At 33.1% G+C, this 23,313-nt stretch overlaps 2 protein-coding genes and 2 pseudogenes across 4 annotated transcripts; 2 read left to right on the forward strand and 2 right to left on the reverse strand.

The window, feature by feature from the left end:
- Positions 1-552: 552 nt before the first annotated feature.
- LOC146943180 (pentatricopeptide repeat-containing protein At4g21065 pseudogene) lies at positions 553-3,063 on the reverse strand (annotated as a pseudogene). The gene has a single exon (XR_015032974.1). The product of XR_015032974.1 is annotated as a pentatricopeptide repeat-containing protein At4g21065 pseudogene (transcript).
- A 282-nt stretch (positions 3,064-3,345) lies between these two features.
- Positions 3,346-3,991, reverse strand: LOC146943181 (antimicrobial peptide D2-like). The gene is made up of 2 exons (XM_085757282.1): positions 3,922-3,991; positions 3,346-3,828 (listed from the first exon to the last, which is right to left on the reverse strand). The coding sequence occupies exons 1-2, from the start codon at positions 3,989-3,991 to the stop codon at positions 3,626-3,628; spliced, it is 273 nt and encodes a 90-aa protein (XP_085613408.1). The 3' UTR covers positions 3,346-3,625.
- Positions 3,992-12,461: 8,470 nt separating this feature from the next.
- On the forward strand, positions 12,462-17,404 carry LOC146943182 (uncharacterized; annotated as a pseudogene). The gene is made up of 5 exons (XR_015032975.1): positions 12,462-12,735; positions 13,559-13,975; positions 15,610-15,656; positions 15,758-16,766; positions 17,058-17,404. The product of XR_015032975.1 is annotated as an uncharacterized LOC146943182 (transcript).
- Positions 17,405-19,626: 2,222 nt separating this feature from the next.
- LOC146943183 (uncharacterized) lies at positions 19,627-20,443 on the forward strand. The gene is made up of 2 exons (XM_085757292.1): positions 19,627-20,007; positions 20,121-20,443. Exons 1-2 carry the CDS (start codon positions 19,669-19,671, stop codon positions 20,361-20,363), a joined length of 582 nt encoding a protein of 193 aa, XP_085613418.1. The 5' UTR covers positions 19,627-19,668; the 3' UTR covers positions 20,364-20,443.
- The last annotated feature ends 2,870 nt before the right edge of the window (positions 20,444-23,313 follow it).

A 23,313-nucleotide genomic window follows, 5' to 3' on the forward strand; every position in this document is an offset into this window, starting at 1 on the left:
TAATTGATTCTGACAGAATTGATTCTGATAGAATTGATTCTGACATAATTGATTCTGAGAGAATTGATTTATGTTTGGATACAATTATGTAGAATTGCTTTTGAATGTATAATTACTAAAATAGACATAGCTAAAGGAGAATTGATAAAGAAGGAGAATTGATAAAGGGCAATAAAGGAAAATAATAGGTTGTAATAATAAAATATAAAATTTACTGTTTATAATTGATTCTAGAAAAGCTAGAAGCTAGGATTTGTAGCTTCATGGAGAATTGCTTTTGGAGGATAAAAGCAATTCTAAAAAGCCAAACCAAACATGTTGTTTTTGGCTAGAATTGCTTTTGGCACTGTTTATAATATCTTTTGGCAAGCCAAAAGCTGAACCAAACAGGCCCTTAAGTTCAAACTTATGTGACGCGATAAACCTAAACAACTTATTATAAAGCATTCAATCCAATTTTGTTGAGCACAACGCTTCATATTGTTATCTCAATATGAATACGACGCAGGAATAAGAGTACAATAATGATAAAAAAAAAAAGTATAATTTCAGTTCATTCTAAATGTAAATTTTTTGACATTATTATCTGATTCTGTGTCTGCAAGTCATTACAAAAATCGAACTTTCAGAATAGTAATATACTAATATGATAGTAGAAGTTCTTAATGACCTGTCACCAAGTAATCTAATAAAAATGTAAATTGAAAGGCACAACTCAATCCATTATCAAGTAGCAATATCTATAACTAAAGAATGGAATGTGATAACATACATGATGGCGAGTACTTCACGACGAAAAACAAGTGTATGTCCTTGCAACGTACCTGCACATAGCTAACAGTACCTGACCAAAGAATGAATGTGGTTCTCCCTCTCAAGGTGTCCTAATATGACCAAATCTTAGCCAAATAGAAACTGATTAATGTAGCAGTACTCAGAATATGCACATTTGCAGCTTTACAGATGGAAGTGTATCCCGTTTATTGATATTTATCAGAAAAGGGCCACCACTTATGATTTTTAATCTGAAATCATGTCCATGCAAGAAGGAAAAATTCCTTGGCATTTGCAATTTGTTCCTTTTACACGTTACAACATTCAACCCAAGCACAATTCCATGCTACCAATAATCCTTACAAGAGCAATCTCCATTTTTGAAATGATGGAAACGAATTCTGTCTCTCACTGTAATGTCTCTTTGGTATACCTTAGAGATTAGTTTCATGAACTCGTGACAATCCTCACAAGACCTTAGGTTCTTCACAATCCTGATTTTTGACCCAGGACATGTCCTGATCAATCCATAGGCAAGAGCTAGCTTCTCACTATGGTGAAGCAACTGAATGGCCTTCTCCTCATCGTCCATCTCGAGCATTACCTCTGATACTTTTGGATTATACCCTTCTTTTCTCAGTTTATCTACCATCTGATCCAATTTGGTGAAGATTTTCTCTGCGTCAGGGTGATCATAATCTCCCATCACAAATTCATGTACAACACCATCAACTTCAATCCTACTAGACCCCGGTGGCTTTACCAGTCCCTTTTTATTCATCAGTTCCCTCACCTCTGCCTTATCACACCACTTCCCCGTCGAGGCATAAACATTACTAGCAAGTATATAACTTCCACTGTCATGTGCACTCATACCTTGCAGCTCAAGGTGTTTCATCAAACGCTCGGCTCTTTCTGTATCGGCATGAACTTTGCAGGCCCATATCAGGGTCCTCCAAATGACTGCATCAGGTTTCATTGGCATTGCATTAATGAAATCTTCAGCTTCCTCCAAACACCCCCCTTTTGCAAGGAGGTCCACCATGCAACCAAAATGTTTAATATTGGGTTTCATACTGTAACGCTTTTGGACATCATTGAAAAACATGTAACCTTCACGAACCAAGCCTGCATTCCTATAAGCTGATAAAACCACCATAATTGTCCTCTCATCGGGTTTTACATTACAAGTTTCCATTTCAACAAACAACTCAATAGCTTCTTTACACATCCCGTGACAAGCAAGGCCAGAAATCATCGCAGTCCAAACAAAAACATCTCTATCCAAAACATCATCAAACACCTCCTTTGCACTCTCTAAACACCCACATTTTGAATACATATGAATAAGCGCAGTACAAACATTACTGTTCAAATCAATCCCCTTCTCCTTCACAATCCCATGCACTTTCCTCCCCACACTCAACGCCCCTGAATCCGCACAACCTCTCAAAACAGAAATGACCGTAGCCTCATTGACATCCACTCCACCTTCCAACATTCTCTCAAACAACTGAATTGCCTCAACAGTTAGATCATGATTAACAAAACCATCAATCATAGACGTCCAAGAAACCACATCTCTATGAGACATTCTATCAAACACTTGACGTGCAATACCCAAATCACCAATTTCAGAGTACATGTGAATAAGCGCGTTTTGAATATATAAATGGTTACAAAAACCCATCTTATTTATCAAGCCAAGAAGCTGTTTTGCTTGTTGGGTAAGTTTCAAACGTCCACAACACTTCAAAGCAAAGGAATAAGTAAAGGTATCTGGTTTGGGTACATTGGTGTGTGGTTGAAGCATGAAAATGAAGAGAGAAAGTGCTTGAAAATGATGGGTAGGGTTGGAACTATGAGAATAAGCACGAATGATGGTGTTGTAGTAGTAAGAGTTGAGAGATGGGTTGGTGTTGAGAAGAAGACGAGCGTAGTTGAGGTCGCCGGAAGGTGATTGAGCAGCGAAAGTGAAGAGCTTTGAGAAGTTTCGTTGATTTTGGGGTTCGGATTTTAGGAATTGAGCGTGAAGTTGCAGAGCTTGGGACATGCTTGTTACATCCATTCTCCTCAACCCAATCAATGTTACAAACATTCAATTGCTTCACTTTTCTTATCCTTATAGTATAGCATTTCTTCCAAAAATAGATATATTTATTTATTATTTATTCTCGAATAACTATATATTTTTTTCCGGTTAATTTGATTAAATCAAAGTTAGAACCACATTAATTAGATCACCCGTCTTATTACAACTCTTGTCTAAACATACTTTACTATAAAGTTCTGATTAAATAAATGTTTTTTCGTTAGGATTCTCATCCTTATTGAAGCATGTGTCGCAATTAGAAGTATAGGATTAATTGTTAGGGGGATGTCCAAGTGAAGTACAATTATATAGGAAATTATTTGGTTTAGTTTCTTCTTGTTGGGTTTTGTTGCCAAAAATTTTGTTGTGTCAATTAGCTCTAGTTTGTCAATGGAAGAATGTTGAGTTTAAGCCAAAGTCACGATTACTACAAACAAAACATCAAATATATGCTCCAACCAAGTGACTAACACACATAATTAACAATAATTTTTAAGGATGAAGAAGATATTATATATAGATCAATCACAAACTGAAAATTGTGTTGTGAAAAACTAATTTATTGAAAGGAAATGAACTTGACAAGAAATGTATGCTGGATGCAATAAGATCGATCATTCTTAGACTAGAAAATGATGAAACTATAGTATAGTAATATTTATTCAAAAGAAGACTAAACAACTCTGAAATTTGACCAAAATCCCCTACTTAGAATGCAGAGAATCCATCTTATTATTAGTACGTCTTTGATCATGCAGTCTATGTAGAGAGTTTCTCTTCCTCATCACAGAATTGGCATTGGCATTTCTTGAAAAAGAAAACGCATTGTCCTGAGATTGCATTTTCTACTTTCTGGCAGTAATGATTGCATACTGCAGAATGGTAGCATCTTGCATGAGGCCATGTGTCACTGATACGCAAACATGCCTTGCTTGGTTTTGGTTCCTTCTCGTCCGAAAAAGCTGCATGTCCATTTCCAAATATGTGTTACAAAATCAAATAAACTAATGATCTCATAAAATACGATGTAATAGGTTAAATGTAGTGTGACTTGCCTGAAGTTACAAGGAGAATGATGGCAAAGAAAGCTGCAAACATTTGAATACGATTAAGGAACCTAGCCATGCTTGCTTATTCACTTGTGTACGTAGTTGCTTTTTACTTTAGAGGTATTCACTTGTTTTTTGCTTGGTATAATGAAACGAGGATGTGTTGTATATATATAATAAATACTAGCATGTCGTATATTCATGCTTAAATGGTGAACTCATGGTTAGGTTAAGTACAGAAATAACGTGAGTCCAGCAAGCGGGTAAGTCTACCACACTTATCATCTTAGTTTTTCGATTTAAACTAGGTAAAAAAAAAAAAAAAAATCTCAACGCCCAGATGCAAAAATAATTTCTAAAATTGAGTAACTCTACTTGAACAGCAAATTTCCAAGAACTTTAATTGTATTTCCAAATTTGAATTTGACACGAGGCAGCTTTGCATTAACTTTCTTTTGTTATTTTTTTTCTTCAAATAATCTATTGATTAGAAATTCACGTTTAAGGTGAATTAGTGAGGAATCCGACAATATCTATAAGTTGCACTAAACTCACAAAGATTTCTTGAGTTAATGTTTTTAAAGCAAAAGGATAATGCTAGTTTCAGCGAAAATATTATAGCAAACTTATCCCGAAGTCATTTTCATTGGCTGTGAATGCATGTTTTCCGCCCAAATCCTAGTTAAAACTGCCTCATGTATTCTACGCATAACTCTAAATAAGGACACGTCGTCTTCGTGAAATTTCCCGACTGTTTTTCTCGCGATGTATAGCAGTCCCCTAAGCAAAAATATATATTTTTTGTCTCCCTATGAAACTGAATTCCAGTCCTGTTATTTCTAAATTTGGCATTTTAGTCCCCATATTTCACAAGTTTCACAAAAAAAATTCGACAACTCTTTGAGACTTGTTTTTTTTATGCCATATTCATTAATGATGTAGAATTATATTTCAGATGTTATGACATTGCTAGTTTTAACATCCAACAATGAATTTGAGCAGAATATAAAAGTTGATCACTCATCGCATTGCAATTCAAAAGAATAATATAAAATTTGTAAAATGATTTATGGTCCGAATTAGCAATATTACATAATCAACGAAAATGTTACATCATAGAAAATAAGCCTCAAACTTGATTGTGGAAAAAAATGAAAAATTGAAGGATTAAAATAGGAAGACTAAATTATGGCAAATATAAGATTTATTGTAGTCAATCTTGTTTCTACGTATGATTTTTATATATGGTGTCCGGGTTGAATTAAAGAGGGTAAAAGTAGAAATGAAAATGAAAAAACTAATCCTTTTCAAAAAAAATGAAATGGACTTCAATGAAATAAGAGTTTTTTTTTTTTTTAGGGAAAAATAAGAGTTTTTTTTATTATTATTTTGCTCATAATTAAGTGTATGATATACACTATGGTTAACAATGATTTTTTACCAAATGTCCAACATTAATTTGTAGGATTCAAAGAACAAGAATACGTCTGTGTTGTCTACAAATTTTGTGCATGAAATTTAGTTCTTTTCTATGTTTTAGAGATTGCAATATTTAACTCTAAAACATACTCTATATTATATTCAACAAATAATTCTATCAAAGAAGAGAGAGATTCTATAATGGAACAAATTTGTAAGAAAATTGAAAATGAATTGATGAAAATAAAAAACAACAAAGAACAATGAACTAAGTATTTTTCATTATTTGTTGAGATTTGACACAATATATGATTTGGACCGTAAAAATAAAAGAGAGAGAGAAACGTAACATTCTCCACCACCACAATTCTCATTTGTTTATAGTTTAGATTAAGGAGGAAAAAAACATAATATTCATCTGTGAAGTCAGTTTAGAATATTAAACTTTTGTACTTAATCGTGGAGGTACCATCTATCTCATAAAGTGGAAAAATATTGAATAATGTTTCATTGATTGTCGATTCTAACTACCATAGATATGGTAATGGCATGATCTTTTAGAGACGCTTCTTTTTATATTGCAACAAAATTCCTTCATTTAATATAGAACAACTTGAGTGTTGGTCAAGTAGTAGCTCTTAGACGTACATTTTGTTTTGGTAGATAGACGAGACGACAAAATCATCATAAACTCACACGTATAAAGCGGGGTTCGAACTCCGGTCATGACGTCTGGCCAGACAATTTCGACATTTTTGTCAATTGAGTTAGAATTTATGAGACTAGACACTTTTTATTTTAATAATATAATAGTAGCTCTTAAGTCTTAACATTAAGTAATGATAAAATTCTTAGGTATAAAATTGATTTTTACCTGATTCCAGAATTAACTGTCTGTTTGGTTGTGAGAAGAAAATGAGAAGAGAGAAATAGGTGAGAGAGAGTATGAGAAGAGAGAAATAGATGAGAAATAGAGTAGATTTGATGGGTTATTTGGTATAAAAGAAAGAAGAGAGAAATATAAGAGAAAGAGATGCTACAATTTTTTGAAAAGACAAAAATATCCTTTAATAAAAACATGTAATTTATGATTAATTATTTTTGTACAAATTAAATTAATTTATTAGTCAACGTAATTAATGGTTTTGTATACTTACTTATTTAATGGTTGGTTTTACTTATTTTATGTTAAGTTTGCGTTGAATTCACTATTACAATAGTTTTGTCACTACCAGAAAAAATAGTTTTATATATTCTTACGACGTATTGATTTTGTATCTTGTATACATTAATTCACTTATTTTTTTCCAAAAAGAAAAATAGTAACTTATTTTTGTCTCAATAAAAATGTTACGGTATGTTGGATTCATCATGTGTTGATATTTCTTTATTTTTATTTTCATACGGCAATATCATGTGCTGGCATAATTAGTTAAAAAAAAAACTAAACAAATGGAAGAGGAGAAAACAAAGGGTAATTTTGGAAGATACAGAATAAACAGGTCTTTCTTCTCTCTTTCTCTTCAGTTTTGAGAAGACTCCAAAAAGCAGTGGATCCCACGTCTGTGGGTCTCTCTTCTCTAATTCTTTGTTGAACCAAACTGAAGAAATTCAACATTTCTCTTGTATCTCTCTCACCTATTTCTCTCTCTCATAAATCACCTCAACCAAACACAGGGTAAAAGATGGTTTAGTACATGGCATCTCTCGCCAACGCATGACACTTTATGGCGGTTGAATTGACAGTGACTCAGCTCGCTATATATGTGGCAGTGACCCAAGTATGGTGAGCGGAATTTTTTTTTTTCTACCCTACTTTTTTGCCAAAAATCCAAAAATACCCTACTTTTAAAAAAAATTCCGAAAATGCCCTACTTTTTCTGTACCACCTGACACCCCACAACTCCAAGTTGTGGGGTACCCTGAAAGTTGGTGAAATTTTTGTCTTTATTATACCCCACAACTCCAAGTTGAGGGGTACTTTATTTTCTTTTAATTTTTTAAATACCCCACAAGTCAAGATTGTATGGTATTTTTAAGGTTTTTTTTTTTAAAAAAAAAATTAAATACCCCACAACTCCAAGTTGTGAGGTACATGAAACTTAGGCCACGCCAATTATCCAAACAATTTGAAATTTAGTTTTAATAAATTAATTAATTAAAATATGTTATTTCATCTAATTAATGTTGTAATGTGTAATTTTCATTTTAATATGGTTAAAAAAAATATGTTATTTACATTTTAATAGCAAGTATTTTTAATAATTTGTTGCACTATTTTGGACAATATATTAATAATGTTAATTTAGACATTTATAATAAAGTAATTATAATAATAATCATAATATTTATAATTATTGTAGATTTTATTGTTTTTTTTAAGGAAATTATTGTAATTTTATATGTTATATAATTTTATTAGTCTATTCCAATTAAGTTCTTTTTTTTATCAACTACAGATAACAATGACGAATCCCAACATGACCATATAGTAAATCATCATGAAAGAAATCGTCGTCTAACAATTCTCAAACCGCGTCGTAATGATCCAAGGCAAGTCGCAAGAAGAAGGTTTGGGAACAGGACATTTTTTATATAATAATTGTAATTTTATTTGTTATATATATTTTTTTAGGAAATTATGTTTTTTCTGATTTTTTTTTATCATATTATACAAAATTTGAAAGAAAAAAAATTGTGGGAGACACATTTTTCGGCACCTCAAGGTACCTCACAATTTGGAGTTGTGGGGTATTTAATTTTTTTTTTAAAAAAAAACCTTAAAAATACCACACAATCTTGACTTGTGGGGTATTTAAAAAATTAAAAAAAAAATAAAGTACCCCACAACTTGGAGTTGTGGGGTATAATAAAGACAAAAATTTCACCAACTTTCAGGGTACCCCACAACTTGGAGTTGTGGGGTGTCAGGTGGTACAGAAAAAGTAGGGCATTTTCGGAATTTTTTTTAAAATTAGGGTATTTTTGGATTTTTGGCAAAAAAGTAGGGTAGAAAAAAAAATTCTCTATGGTGAGACCTTCATCTTAATTTCATCAACTCATATATTAGAGTAGAAATAATTCTTCTTATATTACTCCTTAAAAAAAAATCCTCTTATATTACTAGTTTGCGGTCCAATAAATTTTAAAATTAAGGAAAATGAAAATGATTTGGGATAAATTATAGAGGTTGTCGAGCCACAAAATTATTAATTATCCATCTTAAAAGATGAATTCTAGCCTCAAAATTATTTTAAAAAAAAAGGACTTGTTTGATTGGTTGTCTATGTTAAATTTTTTTACAAGTCCGGTATTTATCACAAACACTAATCCTACTGACCAAAACAATGTGGTCTATAAAATTTAACCTTGTTCGGCTAATTACACGGATAGTGGGTGAATCCTCACTTTGTGGGAAATATGTGATGCCCCACATTTAATTTGATTTTCTCTCTTTTGCGTCATTTCTTGTTTCTTCTATCCATGTGTTTGCAACTTTCACATAATGCGCTCTAGATAGTATAGTGTTCATAGCTACTATGATTAGCGACACTAAAAATATGAAACATGAGTTAATTGTTCAATTGTCAAGCTAAGTTCCATTGAGTTTTGACTTATTCTAACACTCCAAACAATTTTTAGGAATTTCGATAAACTTTAAAAAGATCCGAGTAACTCGTTTCAACTGTATTTACACCCGTCTAATTTTCATTTCAAGTTATATATATATATATATATATATATATATATATATATATATATATATATATATATATATATATATATATATATCACTTGTAAAAAAAATTCAAGTTATATATATTCTATCTGAATCTAAGCAAATTTATTTTAATTAGCTTACCTCACTGTTTCTCATTGACTTCTTTGAAACTTAATTTAGGTTATTTAAAAAAACCATTAAAAAACACAAACAACACACTCAAACGCAAAATACAACTTTCTTTTTGTATTAATTTACAAAAAAATCGTAATTTCCTCTGAGCTACAATTTATACTACCAAAGTTGCAAAGTTGTCAATGCCATTTTAAAAATCAAGAAAAAGGCACTTATGAAAATCAAAGTTAAATATATTTAAAATGACAATTTTTACGGTACACTCAAAAATTCAAATGTACCGGTATAAATATCAAATATTTAAATTAATAACTAAATGAGTTTTTTTATAATTTTTTTTATTTACAATTATGATAACTAAATTTTATTTATCAAACGTGTTGACTTAATAAATTTTAATTTTTTGAATTTATATTACTCATAAATCCTAATAGTGAATATATATTATTTTTAGGATAAAATATAAAAATTTAGTATGCTTTCTATAAACAATGAAATAATTTTTTTCTTATGAAATGATATTTTTTTAAATATATTCGTTGATATAAATAACTCTTTATTTCATACTCCCTCCGTCCCTATATCTAAACACCCATTTGATTTTATTTTTGTCCCTAAATGTAAACTCCTTTTCAAATTATTATATGCATTTATTACTTTTTTCCTAAACATACCCCTAATTAATACTACTAATTTGTCTTGAAATATGAATAATCAAATTTATTACACATACAAACAAAAGACAATTTGGTAATATTAATACACAAAACAGACACATTAATTACACTGACAACTTTTCTTAAGAAATGTGAAAAAGCAAAGGGTGTTACATTAAGAGACGGATGGAGTAAAAATGATAGTTAAATTACTGATTTAGGAAGCAAGTATATCAATACACTTTAATTTACAAGTGTTATGTAGAAGCGCTCTTTAAAATTTCTATAAAATATCATTTTAATAAGTTTAGTTCTAAGAGTTTTCATGGATGTTTAGTTTTTAATTTGGTGATTTATATGACAAGAAATTGATGATGTTTTTTTACGGGGACTAAACTCGACAAATAAACTTTTATACGAGAGATATTATGAACATTATTTTTTCAACATCATCTCCAACACTTATTTTTTTATTTTGTGAATTCATATGGATATCACCGCTCTATATGTAGGATCCATTTATAAAGTATGTGGTTCACAATGATTCCATCAATAAAAGAGCGAATGTTAAATAGAGGTTGAAAAGAAAGTGTCCATAACACTCATTTATAAGAAATAAGAACATATTACCAATTGTGGATCAACGCAAATGCTATAATCCTTTGCTCACACATTTTGTGAATTGAATTCAAGTACGAAATTTTGTAATTGGTATATCAACGGTAAATCAAACATTTTGCAATTGGTATATTAAAATGTTGTTTCGTGGTTTAACGAAAGATACAAACTTGAGTTTTTTTATCAAGTCTATTGCCCCCCTTTTAGCCATTCATAAACAATTTTAAAATCAAACACGGTACAATTAAAATTGTGTTATTCAATATCTTATTAGTCTAGTAGTCCACCTAAATATATGCGATAATATTTATTTTAAGTAGGCATGTAAAATAATCTACACCCCTCCGCATCCGCCCATGTTTTTTTTGGTGAAACTCCAATTTGACCGGGTGTGGATTCGGGTTTTTCTCAATGTTCAATGTCGGGGATGGTGGTATTTATATCCTCCCCTCACCCACCCCGTTTGTAAAAATATTTTTATTTATATTTTTTTATATAATCATACTTATTCGTTTGATCTAATATTCAACTATACATTATACATACATACATACATACATACATACATACATACATACATACATACATACATTGCAACCAAATTTTATCCATATTCAAGAACCTCTGAAATACATAAAATGTTGACCACTTTCTTAAAAGGCTCATGTTTCTTACCATTTGGACAATCCATTTGTGGTTTATATATTATAAATTTCAGTCTTCTCGCGATAGAAAAATTATTTTTATAACAATTTTTTGATTATTTTAGTATATTAATTATGAAAAGTTGATTTTTTTTTTTAATTTCATTATTTTATGTATATGGTAGAGGTGGGTGCGAGGTGGGGAAACGCGATCATTGTTGAAGGCAGGGATAAAAACCTAAATTTCAATCCAACGATAAATAGATGGGGTTCGGATTTTTACTAGAACCTCGAGGATGAGGGTGGCGGTAGGCAAAACCTATTCTTGATATGCGTCATACAAATTTTAATATTTCCACAACGTACTGATATTTCAAAAATATTGTTAGACTACACACTTTCATCCAATTCGAATCCAAAAATTCATGTTTCATATACGTGAATTTTAAGCGGTATTTACCACTTCGTTTATAAAACAATTAAATCACATAAAAAATGAAGATCACATTTTTTTCTTTCAAGTATCCTAGTTCGTGATTTCACACACTTTAAGTGTAAAGTGTGTAAAAGTGGAGAATTAGATTCAAACCTTCAACCACAACAACAACCAAGCCTTATCCCACTAAGTGGGGTCGGCTACATGGATCAAATGACGCCATAGTGTTCTATCAAAAACCATATTTGGATTCAACTCATTGACCTCTAAATCCTTTCTAATTGTTTCTCTAATGGTTTTCTTAGGTCTTCCTCTACCTTTTTTAACCTGTCTCTCCTCCATTTGATCTACTCTTCTAACAACGACATTTACGGGTATTCTCTCTACATGTCCAAACCATCTAAGTCTATTTTCTACCAATTTTTCTACTATAGGTGCTACCCCCACTCTCTATAATGGTGTCATTCCTAATCCTATCATGTCTAGTCTTACCACTCATCCAATGCAACATCCTCATCTTCGCTACACTTACTTTACTCTCGTGTTGGCTATTAACCGCCAAACACTCCGTACCATACAACATTGCCGGTCTGACTGTTGTCCGATAGAACTTTCAATTCAGCTTAAGTGGTATTCTCTACCTCCACCATTGAATATTATTGTCATTGCAGTTACCAACCGAAGTGTACTTAAGCATATTATCTTAAATTTCGTAGAAAAACTCCTAACAAATGTCAACATGACATTAGCTAAGAAAACAAATATAGTAAAACTAATATAAAACTTGATTTTTTTTTTAACAAAACTTGATGTAATAAAATTTTTGAAAATATAAAAAAATATTATTTTCAATACAAAATTACTTTTTCTTACTAATAAATATAGGAAATAACTTTTGGTTGTTTGTTTTTTATTTATTTATGGAGAGACATTATAAGTGGGTCCAAAGTTTTTTTTTTTGAAGGAAGTGGGACCAAAGATGTGTTTTGAGAAGAGAGTAAAGTGGGAGGAGGCAGCAAAAGCAAATATTGAAGAGGTAGAGTCCCAAACGGGTTTGCTCACAAGAAACAAACAACACAAACAAACCGTCCCAAACACTCTCTTCTTCTTCTTCTTCTTCGCGCCCTCTTTCTCTCCATAGATAGATTTGAGCGAGACGACGTGGCGCTTTGTGATTTCATTGATCAATAGGTACGCGAGTTTTCAACTCATACATATACGATGATTCTCTGATTTATTTTCGTATAATCATGATGTTTATGCACTTAATTTCATTTTGGTTAATAATAATATTAATTAAAATAATTTTTTTGTGGGTCTTGACTTTGAATACCGTTTTTTCAGCATTTATTTCAGATCCTTCCCTCTGACTGAGCTGAGCTTAATGTCTCATGTTTTTTGGGATCTTATTATGTTTTTTCTATTTATATATTCACTTATTTATTCACTCTTTTCACTTTTCACTGTGTACCAGATTCATCTCATTCCATTCCATTTTGTTTTTCCCAATCATTTTAGGTTGGTGCTCATGTCTAATTGTTGCTTGTTCTACTGTGTCAAAATTTATAATCTTCTTGTTTGTGTGAGTGTGTGTTTGTTTTAAGTTGATCAGTCAGCCGATAGGTAAAGAGTTGTCCCATACCCCACAACGGCGTGAGTTCAACTCAACTCCCGCTGCTCACGTCATGATGACCTCTTTGTTTGTTGGGTGATTGATCTGTGAGTACCTCTGTCAATGCTTTTCAAGCATTGAGGTCTGTGTTGATTCTGATGTGCCCCGGTACCCAACTCACCCAAAAAATTGATTAGTTAGTTTGGTGTCCCTAGATAATCACGGCTAAAAATTATAGGATATGATAAATCATATCTTTTGCGTGTGTCTTTTTGCTGGGGTGTTTTAAATTGAAATTGTGTTTAACTTTAGTGAGAATACACTGACTGAGTAACAATGATATTTTGTTTTGGACTAATTCTTTCAGATTTTGATTATATGCCTTTTACATCACTGTTCCAGGCTAGGCGTTGTTTGTTTAAGTAAATGGTGTAGACCTCTATTTTTGGATGCAATTGGTGGCTGTCTTAGTATAAGAAGCTGAAAACTGTTACTACTTCACAATGGGTAATGCTTGTTTTGTTACTGCCCGAGATAAAACTGTACAAAGTGGACCTACCAATGAGAATTCGCTTCGAAATGTTCGAAGTTCTCCGACATGGAGCTTTCGTTGGGATCATCGAGGACGTGTAGCTGGCGAAGACACTTCTATAAACTGGTTTTCTGATGGTAATAGCAGGAATGGTGGATCAGAGACTAAAAATGAATTAGGACGTGTATTAGAGAATGGAAGTCCGACGCAGAATTGTCAACCGAATACATGCCAAAAATCCCCAATTTCTGAAGGGACTGGTGGAAATGTTAGAGATTCAACTTCAGGTAACCTTCACGTAGTTAGCTTTCTAGATTTAACTGTGGACCTATGTGTTTTGGACTTTGGACTGTTTAGAGTTGTATTTTGTATCAGTTATTTTACAATTCATCCTGTTTAGACCCCACATTGACTAGAAATATCGATAAGATATTCCTTTATAAGACTTGAAAAATCCTCTCCTTAAGAGTTAACTTGTGGGGTTAAGTTAGATCTACACCAAATTTTGTGATGGTATCCAAGTTTATTGTAGATATGTTATTGGTGCACCAAAACTTGTCCACGCTCTAGATGTCTAGTTGTAGATGTGAGCGGATGTTGTTAAATGTTAATGGACCACCAGAATTTATCTATGCTTTAGATGTCCAGTCCAGCGGTGAGAGGGTATGTTGAGATCCCACGATGATTAGAGATACATACAATGTGATCTTAATAATGTTTGGGCCATGCTTGACCTCAATTACTGTCCTTTTTGGAGTTGAGTTAGACCTAGCTCAATTTCTAAGCCATTATACACTAATAGTCACAGATACATGTGAAAGATATAAAGTTAGTAAACTATGATACCGGAAATTTTGGGACAGGGTGATGCCTTCTCAAATATATCCCTATCTTGTAATCTATCAAATTCGAAGTAGAAATGTTGAAAATTAGCAATTAATTTAGTACTTATATTGATAAGTTCTTGTTGAGAGTCCCACGTTGGAGTGTGACATGGTTTGAATAATACTCCCTCCATCTCATATTAAAGGTCCTATTAGCAAAATAAAAATGTTCCAAAATAAGTGTTACTTTATATTTTCTATTTAGCATTAATTATTTTAATCCAATTCTACTCCCAAATTAATACCATATGTTTCACTCCCAAGTCAATTATACTTCACTGTGAATTTTATGACAACAGTTAACACTCAATAGTTAATAAGGATAAATTTGGAAATTGATACTCCCTCTCTGTCTCATATTGGTTGTCTTTCAAGGTTATGCACACTCCTTAAGAATATCGAGTGTAGTTATTTATATGATACATAAAGCAAGCTTTATTTACTAAAGTACCCTTATTAATAGTAGTTAGTGGAGTAGTTGAGATGCAATAAATAAGGGTATATTAGTAAAAAAAAAAGTAATTAATGTGACATTTAATATGAGACAAGTAGATGTTACAAATGAGACATTAAATATAAGACGGAAGGAGTACAACTTAAAGTGACACTAAATATGGGACAAAGGGAGTAGTTTATAAATGGAGGGGCAACGCTCACCCCAAAAGTTAGTTTTTGCGGGTTAAGCCCAAACTCAAATTCAAAGATGATATCAGAACCTTGTTTGGTTCAATTAAAGCTTAATAAGAGGTTGACATCAAATAAGCAGGACAAAATAGTAAAATTGGTTGTAAACTTGTAATCATGATGGTGCTGATGAAAGTCCATTCTTTATGTTAACTTCTCAATTAAATCTGATCATCTAAGCCTTTCTGCTAAAATTTGAACTCGTCATTCCATATTGGGGAGTCAATTCTGCTAAGATTTATTTCTTATTAAAATTTATGTGTGGTATGACACTAACTGATCCAATAACTGTCTATTGTTCTGTCAACTGGTTCTTTTTTAGTATCTGATATGGTTATTCATGCGTATTGCAGATCTATTTATTTCACGATCTGTTTCTATTGATGTGAGCATGCAACAGGTGAGGTTATTATAATGCAGAATTTTTTCATATTACATTTTTGCTTAGTTGTTGGTATGTGGTTTCTTTGACGCTCTCCTCACTGATAAATCACTTTCTAGGCAAATAGGTTGGGAGAATCATCGTTAGCATCTTGGCCATCACCTACAAAACCACCATTGCGTTCGACTTCATTGTCAGCATCTCCTTTATCGTCCCAATCTCACATGCTTCCACCTAGTTTTAACCCATCAAGGTGTACCAGCCATTCCCCAGGACACCAGCCGTTATGGCAAACTTCTGATATCCAAAGGCAAGCCTACAAGTCGCCTGGCAGCTTCTCTCTGTCTGAGGAAAGACCCGTGTTATCTTGGAGCAACGGATCAGGAATGCACTCCCGTGGGGGATCTTCAGATGGTTGATCTACTGTACCACCTGGCTTTTCGAAGCTGATGGGAACTCCACAAAGACAAAGATGGTCACTTGATAGTGAGTCCTTTGGTTCGAACCGTGAAAGGTTAGTTAGATCCAGTAGTTGGTTTTCAGCCTCACCAGTTGATTTGAGAACATGCAGCTTTTGCTCAAAGGTTCTAAAGGAGAAGTCTCCTTGGAGCACCCAAAATATATATTCAAATAACGACCTTTCTGTAGTTGCTGTTCTTATCTGTGGACACGTCTATCATGTTGAATGTTTGGAGAATATGACATCTGATATTAATAAGTACGATCCAGCTTGCCCAGTTTGCAGTTTTGGTGAGAAACAAACTATGAAGCTGGCCAAAAAAGTTCTGAAAGCTGAAATGGATTTGAAGGCTAGAAACAAGACACCGAAGAATCAGATTGAGGACGGTGATATTGAATATTATATTGAAAATAATGATTCTGTTGTGATTGATAGCTTTAAAGTGAGAGAACCTAAAGGTAAAGGCAAAGGTAAAGGTAAAGGTAAAGGTCCTCAGATGGACTCCAGTTCCCATGGGAAAAGCTCCTTCGGGAAACCTTTTCTGAGACGACACTTTACCTTTGGATCAAAAGGTTCCAGATCCATGTTAGATAGTCAACCTACAAAAAAGAAGGGCTTCTTTTGGACAAAATCTAGCAAAGCATAAGCTGCATCTTGGTTGTTGGGAGGTTAGTTTCATTATTTTCTTTTTATCTTATGTATCCGTTCATCAGAAGCATCCTTAAAATTGGCTTATGCCATGCATTGCAATAAAGAAATAAGTTTTTGCTTCTTTTTCATTTTATAGATGTAAAGTTATTGGGCTTCCAGATTCCTTCTGGTTCGGCTTCATGCATCAGAAATTTAACCAAAGTTCACACACTTTGTTATACCCTAGCTATATATACTTTAGTTGTTTAACATACTGGACATCCCTAGTATTCTTCAATATAACAAGTTTCTTTTCACCATCTTTATAGCAGGCTCCGCTCCACTGTTGATAATCTCTGCACCCTCAAATGGATTATGGAGTATCTATCCATATACTAATCTGTGATTTGAAGAAAATTAGAGGCTGAAGTTACTCTGTAAAGAACACATACAAGTATCTTTTTGTGCTGTACAGGTCGATTTGTTTATTGTATGGATGGATATAATTCATATAAATGATGTTATGTTTGTCCATGATTCTTATGCCAACAGCTCGATGGTGTTTCTGGTGTCTTAGGCAATAGTCTTTACAGATTCATAGGCAATACTAATCATTTTGATTGACTTTGGTTGGTTCTATTAATAAAAGAAAAGTTTCTGATAAGCTATCATCAAATTTGCGCCTTTTATGAAGTTAATTATTTCCTTTATGAAGCATATTGAAATTTATATAAATTTTCATTAGTGGGTCGTGTGTTTCTTTCAATATTGGTGGGTGAAAAAGAATTTAAACATGTTGTTTGTTGACTGCATGTTGTTCATCACTAGAACTGGTTTTATAAGGTGGCATTTAAGGTAAAAAAGTCAATTTTTTTTTTGTGTATTGTACAAAAATGAGCTTTTTACCATTGATTTATTTTTGAACTATTCAAAGGTTAAGATTGAAGAAGGGCTCAAGTGAGTTTTTTTTGTTATAGTTGGGTATTTTCAAAAGGAGTCTTTAACAATAATGCAATTGCAATTGTATGTATATTTTGAAAATTAAAAACTTAAAAGTAATTATGGTTATATTTTTTCAACTACGCACAATTAACAAAATTAACAAAGAAAACTCAGATCGTGTGTTTTATAAAGAAGTACAGATTTAGATATCTCTTCATCATCTTTTACACAATTCAACAACAAAAGTAAATCAAATTGAAAGATATCCATTTTCTCTTCTTTTCTCTACCCCACCTCCCTCCCCCCTCTCTCTACATTGTTTTTTTTTCTTTTTCTTTCAAGTATTCACCATTTTCAAGGTGAATAAGTGGGGTGTTTGGGGTTCGAACCCTGACCCCTGCATATAATAATGCATTGTTGTTCTTACTTATATAATCCAAGTTAAGCCTAATAATGAAAAAATGCTAAATATAATTAAATATGTAGCATTTTGAACGTATTGATAAATATTCCGAGAATGACGGTGAATTATTTATAGAATGGATTTTGTAAAGTGTCAATTACTGTTATCGTTATTGTTACCTTATGTTTACTGTTCATGACCGTTGGTCAATGAGTAAAATATTTTAAGTGTGTTCTACGATCTAAGTTTTTGACAATTTTATTGTTCATTACCGTTGGATAATAAGAAAAAAATTATTAAAAAATAATTGACCTGCCTTTTATTTCATTGCATGTTATCCAAATCATGCGACTAACCAATTATTAAGATGGCTTAATAGTAATCGAAAATTAAAAAACTACAAATTAATATCATATCAATATTAAATATATTTTATATATCAAAGATGAATTAAGATGTGTTTGGATTAATGTATATATCATGCATCAAGGTAAATGAGGGTGTAGCAACAAAACAACTAAGATAATATAAACAACGTTTGACACTTAATAGTTCAATGCATAATTATACACTACAACATACGACGCATAGTCATGGCAATCCCTTACAAATAGAGAATAAGAAAACCAATCATAATCACGTGAAAAACCAGGATAACCACATATACATGCAATTACCCAATGAAAGATATGAACAAATTACCTTTTATTCAACATAAAAAAAAAGAGGGAGAGAGACATTAAATCTTTTTGAAGACTTCATTATATTTATAAACAACATTAATTGTAGACATAAGTGATTCACCATTATCATCAGCAATCAGTCTCCAATTCCAACTTCGATCTCCCATTTTCGCTAGTCTTTTACGTAACATTGATTTGTGTGGTTGAACAACATCAATTTTTTCATCTAATGTGAGGATTTTAACTCCCATTTAACACACCAACAATGCAAAGATGGACTACTCAGTTGGAGAACACAAATAAAATAAAGGATTAGATGAATTGTAATGCAAAAAACCAGCACTAATCATTTTGGGTGAAACAGGCTGTACCATCAAATAATATCCGATAACTGTTATAGTTTGGAGTAGTAGTTTATTGGTGTATGATAATATATGGTGTTTGTATTGTAAATTGTAGTATTTACTAACTGGGGTTTCAATCAATATTAGAAGTTATTTGTGTCGAGAGAGAAACTATCTACTATTAGGCACAAATTAGCACACTTAATTTTGTAAAGGATGCAATGCTACAAATTGGAGTAGTTTTGTTGTGTATTTGTAAAATTTAAGAATCAAATACTTACTGTATTTACATACAATATTTCAAAGAGGAATTTACTTCTTTCCATTGTGATTGATCACCCAAACGAAAGCAAGCATGTGTGACCCTGCAAAAGGGGGACAGGTGTCGTCAAAGATGTTATGTGGCATGGGATGACAGTGTGTTGTCTAACTACGTGTTGGCGCAAAGTTACATGCATTCTCCACTGCCAATGGTTTCTTTGCTTTTATAAACAACAACAACAACAACAACAACAAATGTGCTCTTCGTTGAAACTTGAAAGAAGCTAAGTTAAGGAAGAAAAATAATATGGCGGGAGTGCAAATAAGAGACGAACATGGAAACCCAATTCAACTAACTGATGAATTCGGTAACCCAGTTAAGTTAACTGACGAACATGGAAACCCTATCCATCTCACCGGTGTAGCCACCACCTCAACTCATAATCCTCCAACAACTGCAGCAGGTTCAGCTGGTTTTGGCACCTATGGTAGCGTTGCTTACGGTGGTGGTGCAACCACACACCCAACAACAACAACAACAACAGTGGCAGATCTTTTGTCCACTGAACCGCCCGGACAGCAGCTCCATCATACTGATCAGGTTTCAAGAGGGCTTCGTCGCTCCTCTAGTTCAAGCTCTAGCTCTGTAAGTATATTAATTACTACCTTTATTATATTCCTTTATTAATTAAGTACTGCATGCATGAGACATGTATAGTATATCTTACGGATTTGGTTTTGGTTGAACATTAATAAAAGACGGAGGATGATGGACAAGGTGGAAGGAGGAAGAAGAAGGGAGTGAAAGATAAGATAAATGAGAAGATTCCAGGTGTAGGAGGAGGAGGCAACAAGGAGCATAATAATGCAACCAGTATTCCAGGTGTAGGTCACCACCCTACGGCAACTGCTACCCATCACCCAGCTGAGCCAACTCATGAGAAGAAGGGTATACTTGATAAGATCAAAGATAAATTGCCTGGCCACCACAGCCACCACTGAACCTATATATATTTAGAGCAGTGTTATTTTGACATCCCAAAAGCTACAGCTTATTCCACACCGTATACTCCCAAGACACAATTCAAGCTTGCACGCATTCCAAAGTAAAACAAAATGATTAAAAAATTCAACATATACTACCTAACCGTATCAAATTACGGTGTGAACAACCAAAAGGGTTGTTCATTTATCATTCCTGATATATATATATATGTCGTTTGTGTGTGTATGATAATTAGTACTGTTATAAGTACATTGTACTAATGATTAATAACTAGTTGGAATTACACTTTATGTTATATAAAAACTGTCACTTCACCATCTTATGATTTATGTACTGTATATATATGCAACAAGAATCTCACTATTTACTATTATATATTGTTTGTGGGTCTGGGTATTATATATACTTTGCTCCTAGTAGTATAATTAAGCTGCATCGTTTTGAATGAAAATAGTGATACTGATTGAAGGATTCAGTCAATTATACGTATGTATGGGTTTGTATAACCGTAATTAATCTATATATTCTTATTAAAAAATAGGTTCGCGTTATAATGAGTGGTGATACATGTACTCCCTTATGTGGCAATACACCCTTTACACCCACACAAAATTCTGACATGTGGCAATGTGGACCCCATACAAATAGAAGAGAAAGTGTGGTTGTGAGATGAACTTACCAAATTGTCCCTAATACACGGGGTGTATGAATAAAGGATGTTCATGTAACATTTTCTCTTTATAAATGATCGGTGTACATTTGCTACATCGATATCAATAAGTGAATCAACTAGATATGATTGAACAACATCGTTTTTTTTTTAAGAAGCATAAAGATATTATTAAAATAAAAGAAGAACATCTCAAATCACAAGAAATCTTAAAAAGATGTCCAAAAACAACAAGAATGTTTTTAGAGACATAATCCTTTGAGATCATCAAAATAATCACTAAAAGCTCCATTCGAACAAGTTGCCTAAAAATGTTTGGGAATCGAAAAAAAAACTTTTTAGGATCTCGCTCCAAGTCACTAACAACCTACCGAAAAACCGTAGGCAATGTAAGCTGCATCAATTACTACTCCGAAGCCAAACGGACATTGAATTAAGTTAAACTCACTCTCCATTTTAGTTCATGACTAGAAAACAAATTAGTCCTCGATAAATAAAAATATTTATTTAGTTATTTAGTCCCTTAAAACTTACAATTGAAACCGAGACAATCCAATCTTTGGATCTGTTTCAATCAATTATTAAACGTATGACACTTTATTTATAGTTAGTTATTTAGTCCGTTACAACTTAAACCGAGACAATCTAATCTACGTGGTGTTAGAAAAAAAAAGTTTAAACGGTTTTACAATTAGAGAATAAAATGACCGTGTTCAATGTAGAAAGCAAATGAATAAAGGAAAATGATTGGTAGACACACTTGTTTTGTACACCCTTTGATACCACTACACATGTGGCATTTTAATTAAAAAAAAATCATTCTCTCTCCTCAAATCCTCATCTCTCCCGTTCCCACTTCTCTCTTTCTCACTCTGTGCAAAACAAAAAAAACTCACAACTTTCTCTCCAACTCTCTATGTTCTCCGTCCATTCCTCCCCCTCTGCCTCGTCGCTGGCGCCGGACTCTCTCTCTACCCCTTTCTTCTCCGGCCATCCATGGTGGTCAGATCGGTGGTTGGTGGTTGTTTGATCGATGACAGTGGTGGTGGTAAGATCTGTATGTGAGGAAGTCGGCGGTGGTAATGAGGTGGTGGTGAGATCTGTATGTGAGAAAGTCGACGGTGGTAATGAAATCTAAGGATATGAACGTCGGCGACGGTGGTGGGGAGCGATGGTGGACGTACGGGGTCGAAGGCGGACTTAAGTTGTTAGATCTGACGGCGACGATGGTGCCAGTGAAGTTTGAGGGTGATGACGGCGACGGTGGTGGTGAGATTTGAGGTTGAAAATGACTGACGATGGTGGCCGGTGGTGGTTCCGGTGAGGGAGAAGAAAGAAGGGTCCGAAGAAGAAAGAATGTGTTGACAAATTTTTTTGGACTTTGGACAAAATTATCCCTTCTTTTTTGTTAAATGACAAAATTGCCCCTACCACATGGGGTGTATAAGGATGGTATGCAACATGGAGTGGTCTATCTATCACCACTCAAAAAATAATGGACATTTACATCTTACTTTTTGATTTCTTCATGCTTCATGACAAAATAGTTGTCGCCACTGGTACCCGCTGAAAATCGATACCATTTTTTGTTATCGGAAAAAGGTGTAGGAGAAAACATAGAAATGTTTTGTTTGTTTAGGATATTCAATTTCTCAACGGATAATGTTTCATGGACACCCTTTTCTCCATACACACATTGTACCACCCCATGTGAGAGTGTGTGAGAGACACAAAAGGTGAGTTTTTTTTTTTTTGTGTGTGGGGACCATGAAGACACATGTCACAATTGTATGTGGGTGTACAAGTGGTACATGCCACCTAAGGTGATCTGTGTATCACAACCCTTTCTCAACTCATTCTCTATGCCACATGTGTAGTGGTATCAAAGGGTGTACAAAACAAGTGTGTCCACCAATCATTTTCCTTATTTTTTTTAACAATACACGTGGTAGTTAATAAGACAACTGCACCACAACATACCATGATTCGAAAATAGGAGCAAATTGTTTGAAGAAAAAGATTAACGGAGGAACTAAATCGTTCTGGTTTAATTTTGTAAAAGAGATTAAATATGATATTTTTTGTGCCGATAACTAGTATAGTCTCTTCATATTTTATCAAGGATTAAAATGGGTCTTTATGTTATAAACTGCTGAAAGAACTTTTGTTCTCATGAAAAAATTAGTTGTCTAATCATGGATCAATTTTAAACAATATACAACAGGCTTCACTTATGTAGAACAAATTTTATCTTTGGTCAAAAATTTGTTTATTCT

The sequence above is a fragment of the Medicago sativa genome, chromosome 3 (assembly GCF_051527215.1).
Source record: "Medicago sativa cultivar Bolivia chromosome 3, Bolivia_mono, whole genome shotgun sequence".
Lineage (NCBI taxonomy): Eukaryota > Viridiplantae > Streptophyta > Magnoliopsida > Fabales > Fabaceae > Medicago > Medicago sativa.

What these genes read in the sequence shown, in the direction of transcription:
- LOC146943181 (XM_085757282.1), bottom strand. Translation starts at nt 3,991, where the DNA reads ATGGCTAGGTTCCTTAATCGTATTCAAATGTTTGCAGCTTTCTTTGCC. An exon ending in CATTCTCCTTGTAACTTCAG is followed by an intron (nt 3,829 to 3,921) that starts GCAAGTCACACT and finishes ATGGACATGCAG; the next exon opens with CTTTTTCGGACGAGAAGGAA.
- LOC146943183 (XM_085757292.1), top strand. Translation starts at nt 19,669, where the DNA reads ATGGCGGGAGTGCAAATAAGAGACGAACATGGAAACCCAATTCAACTA. An exon ending in CTAGTTCAAGCTCTAGCTCT is followed by an intron (nt 20,008 to 20,120) that starts GTAAGTATATTA and finishes CATTAATAAAAG; the next exon opens with ACGGAGGATGATGGACAAGG.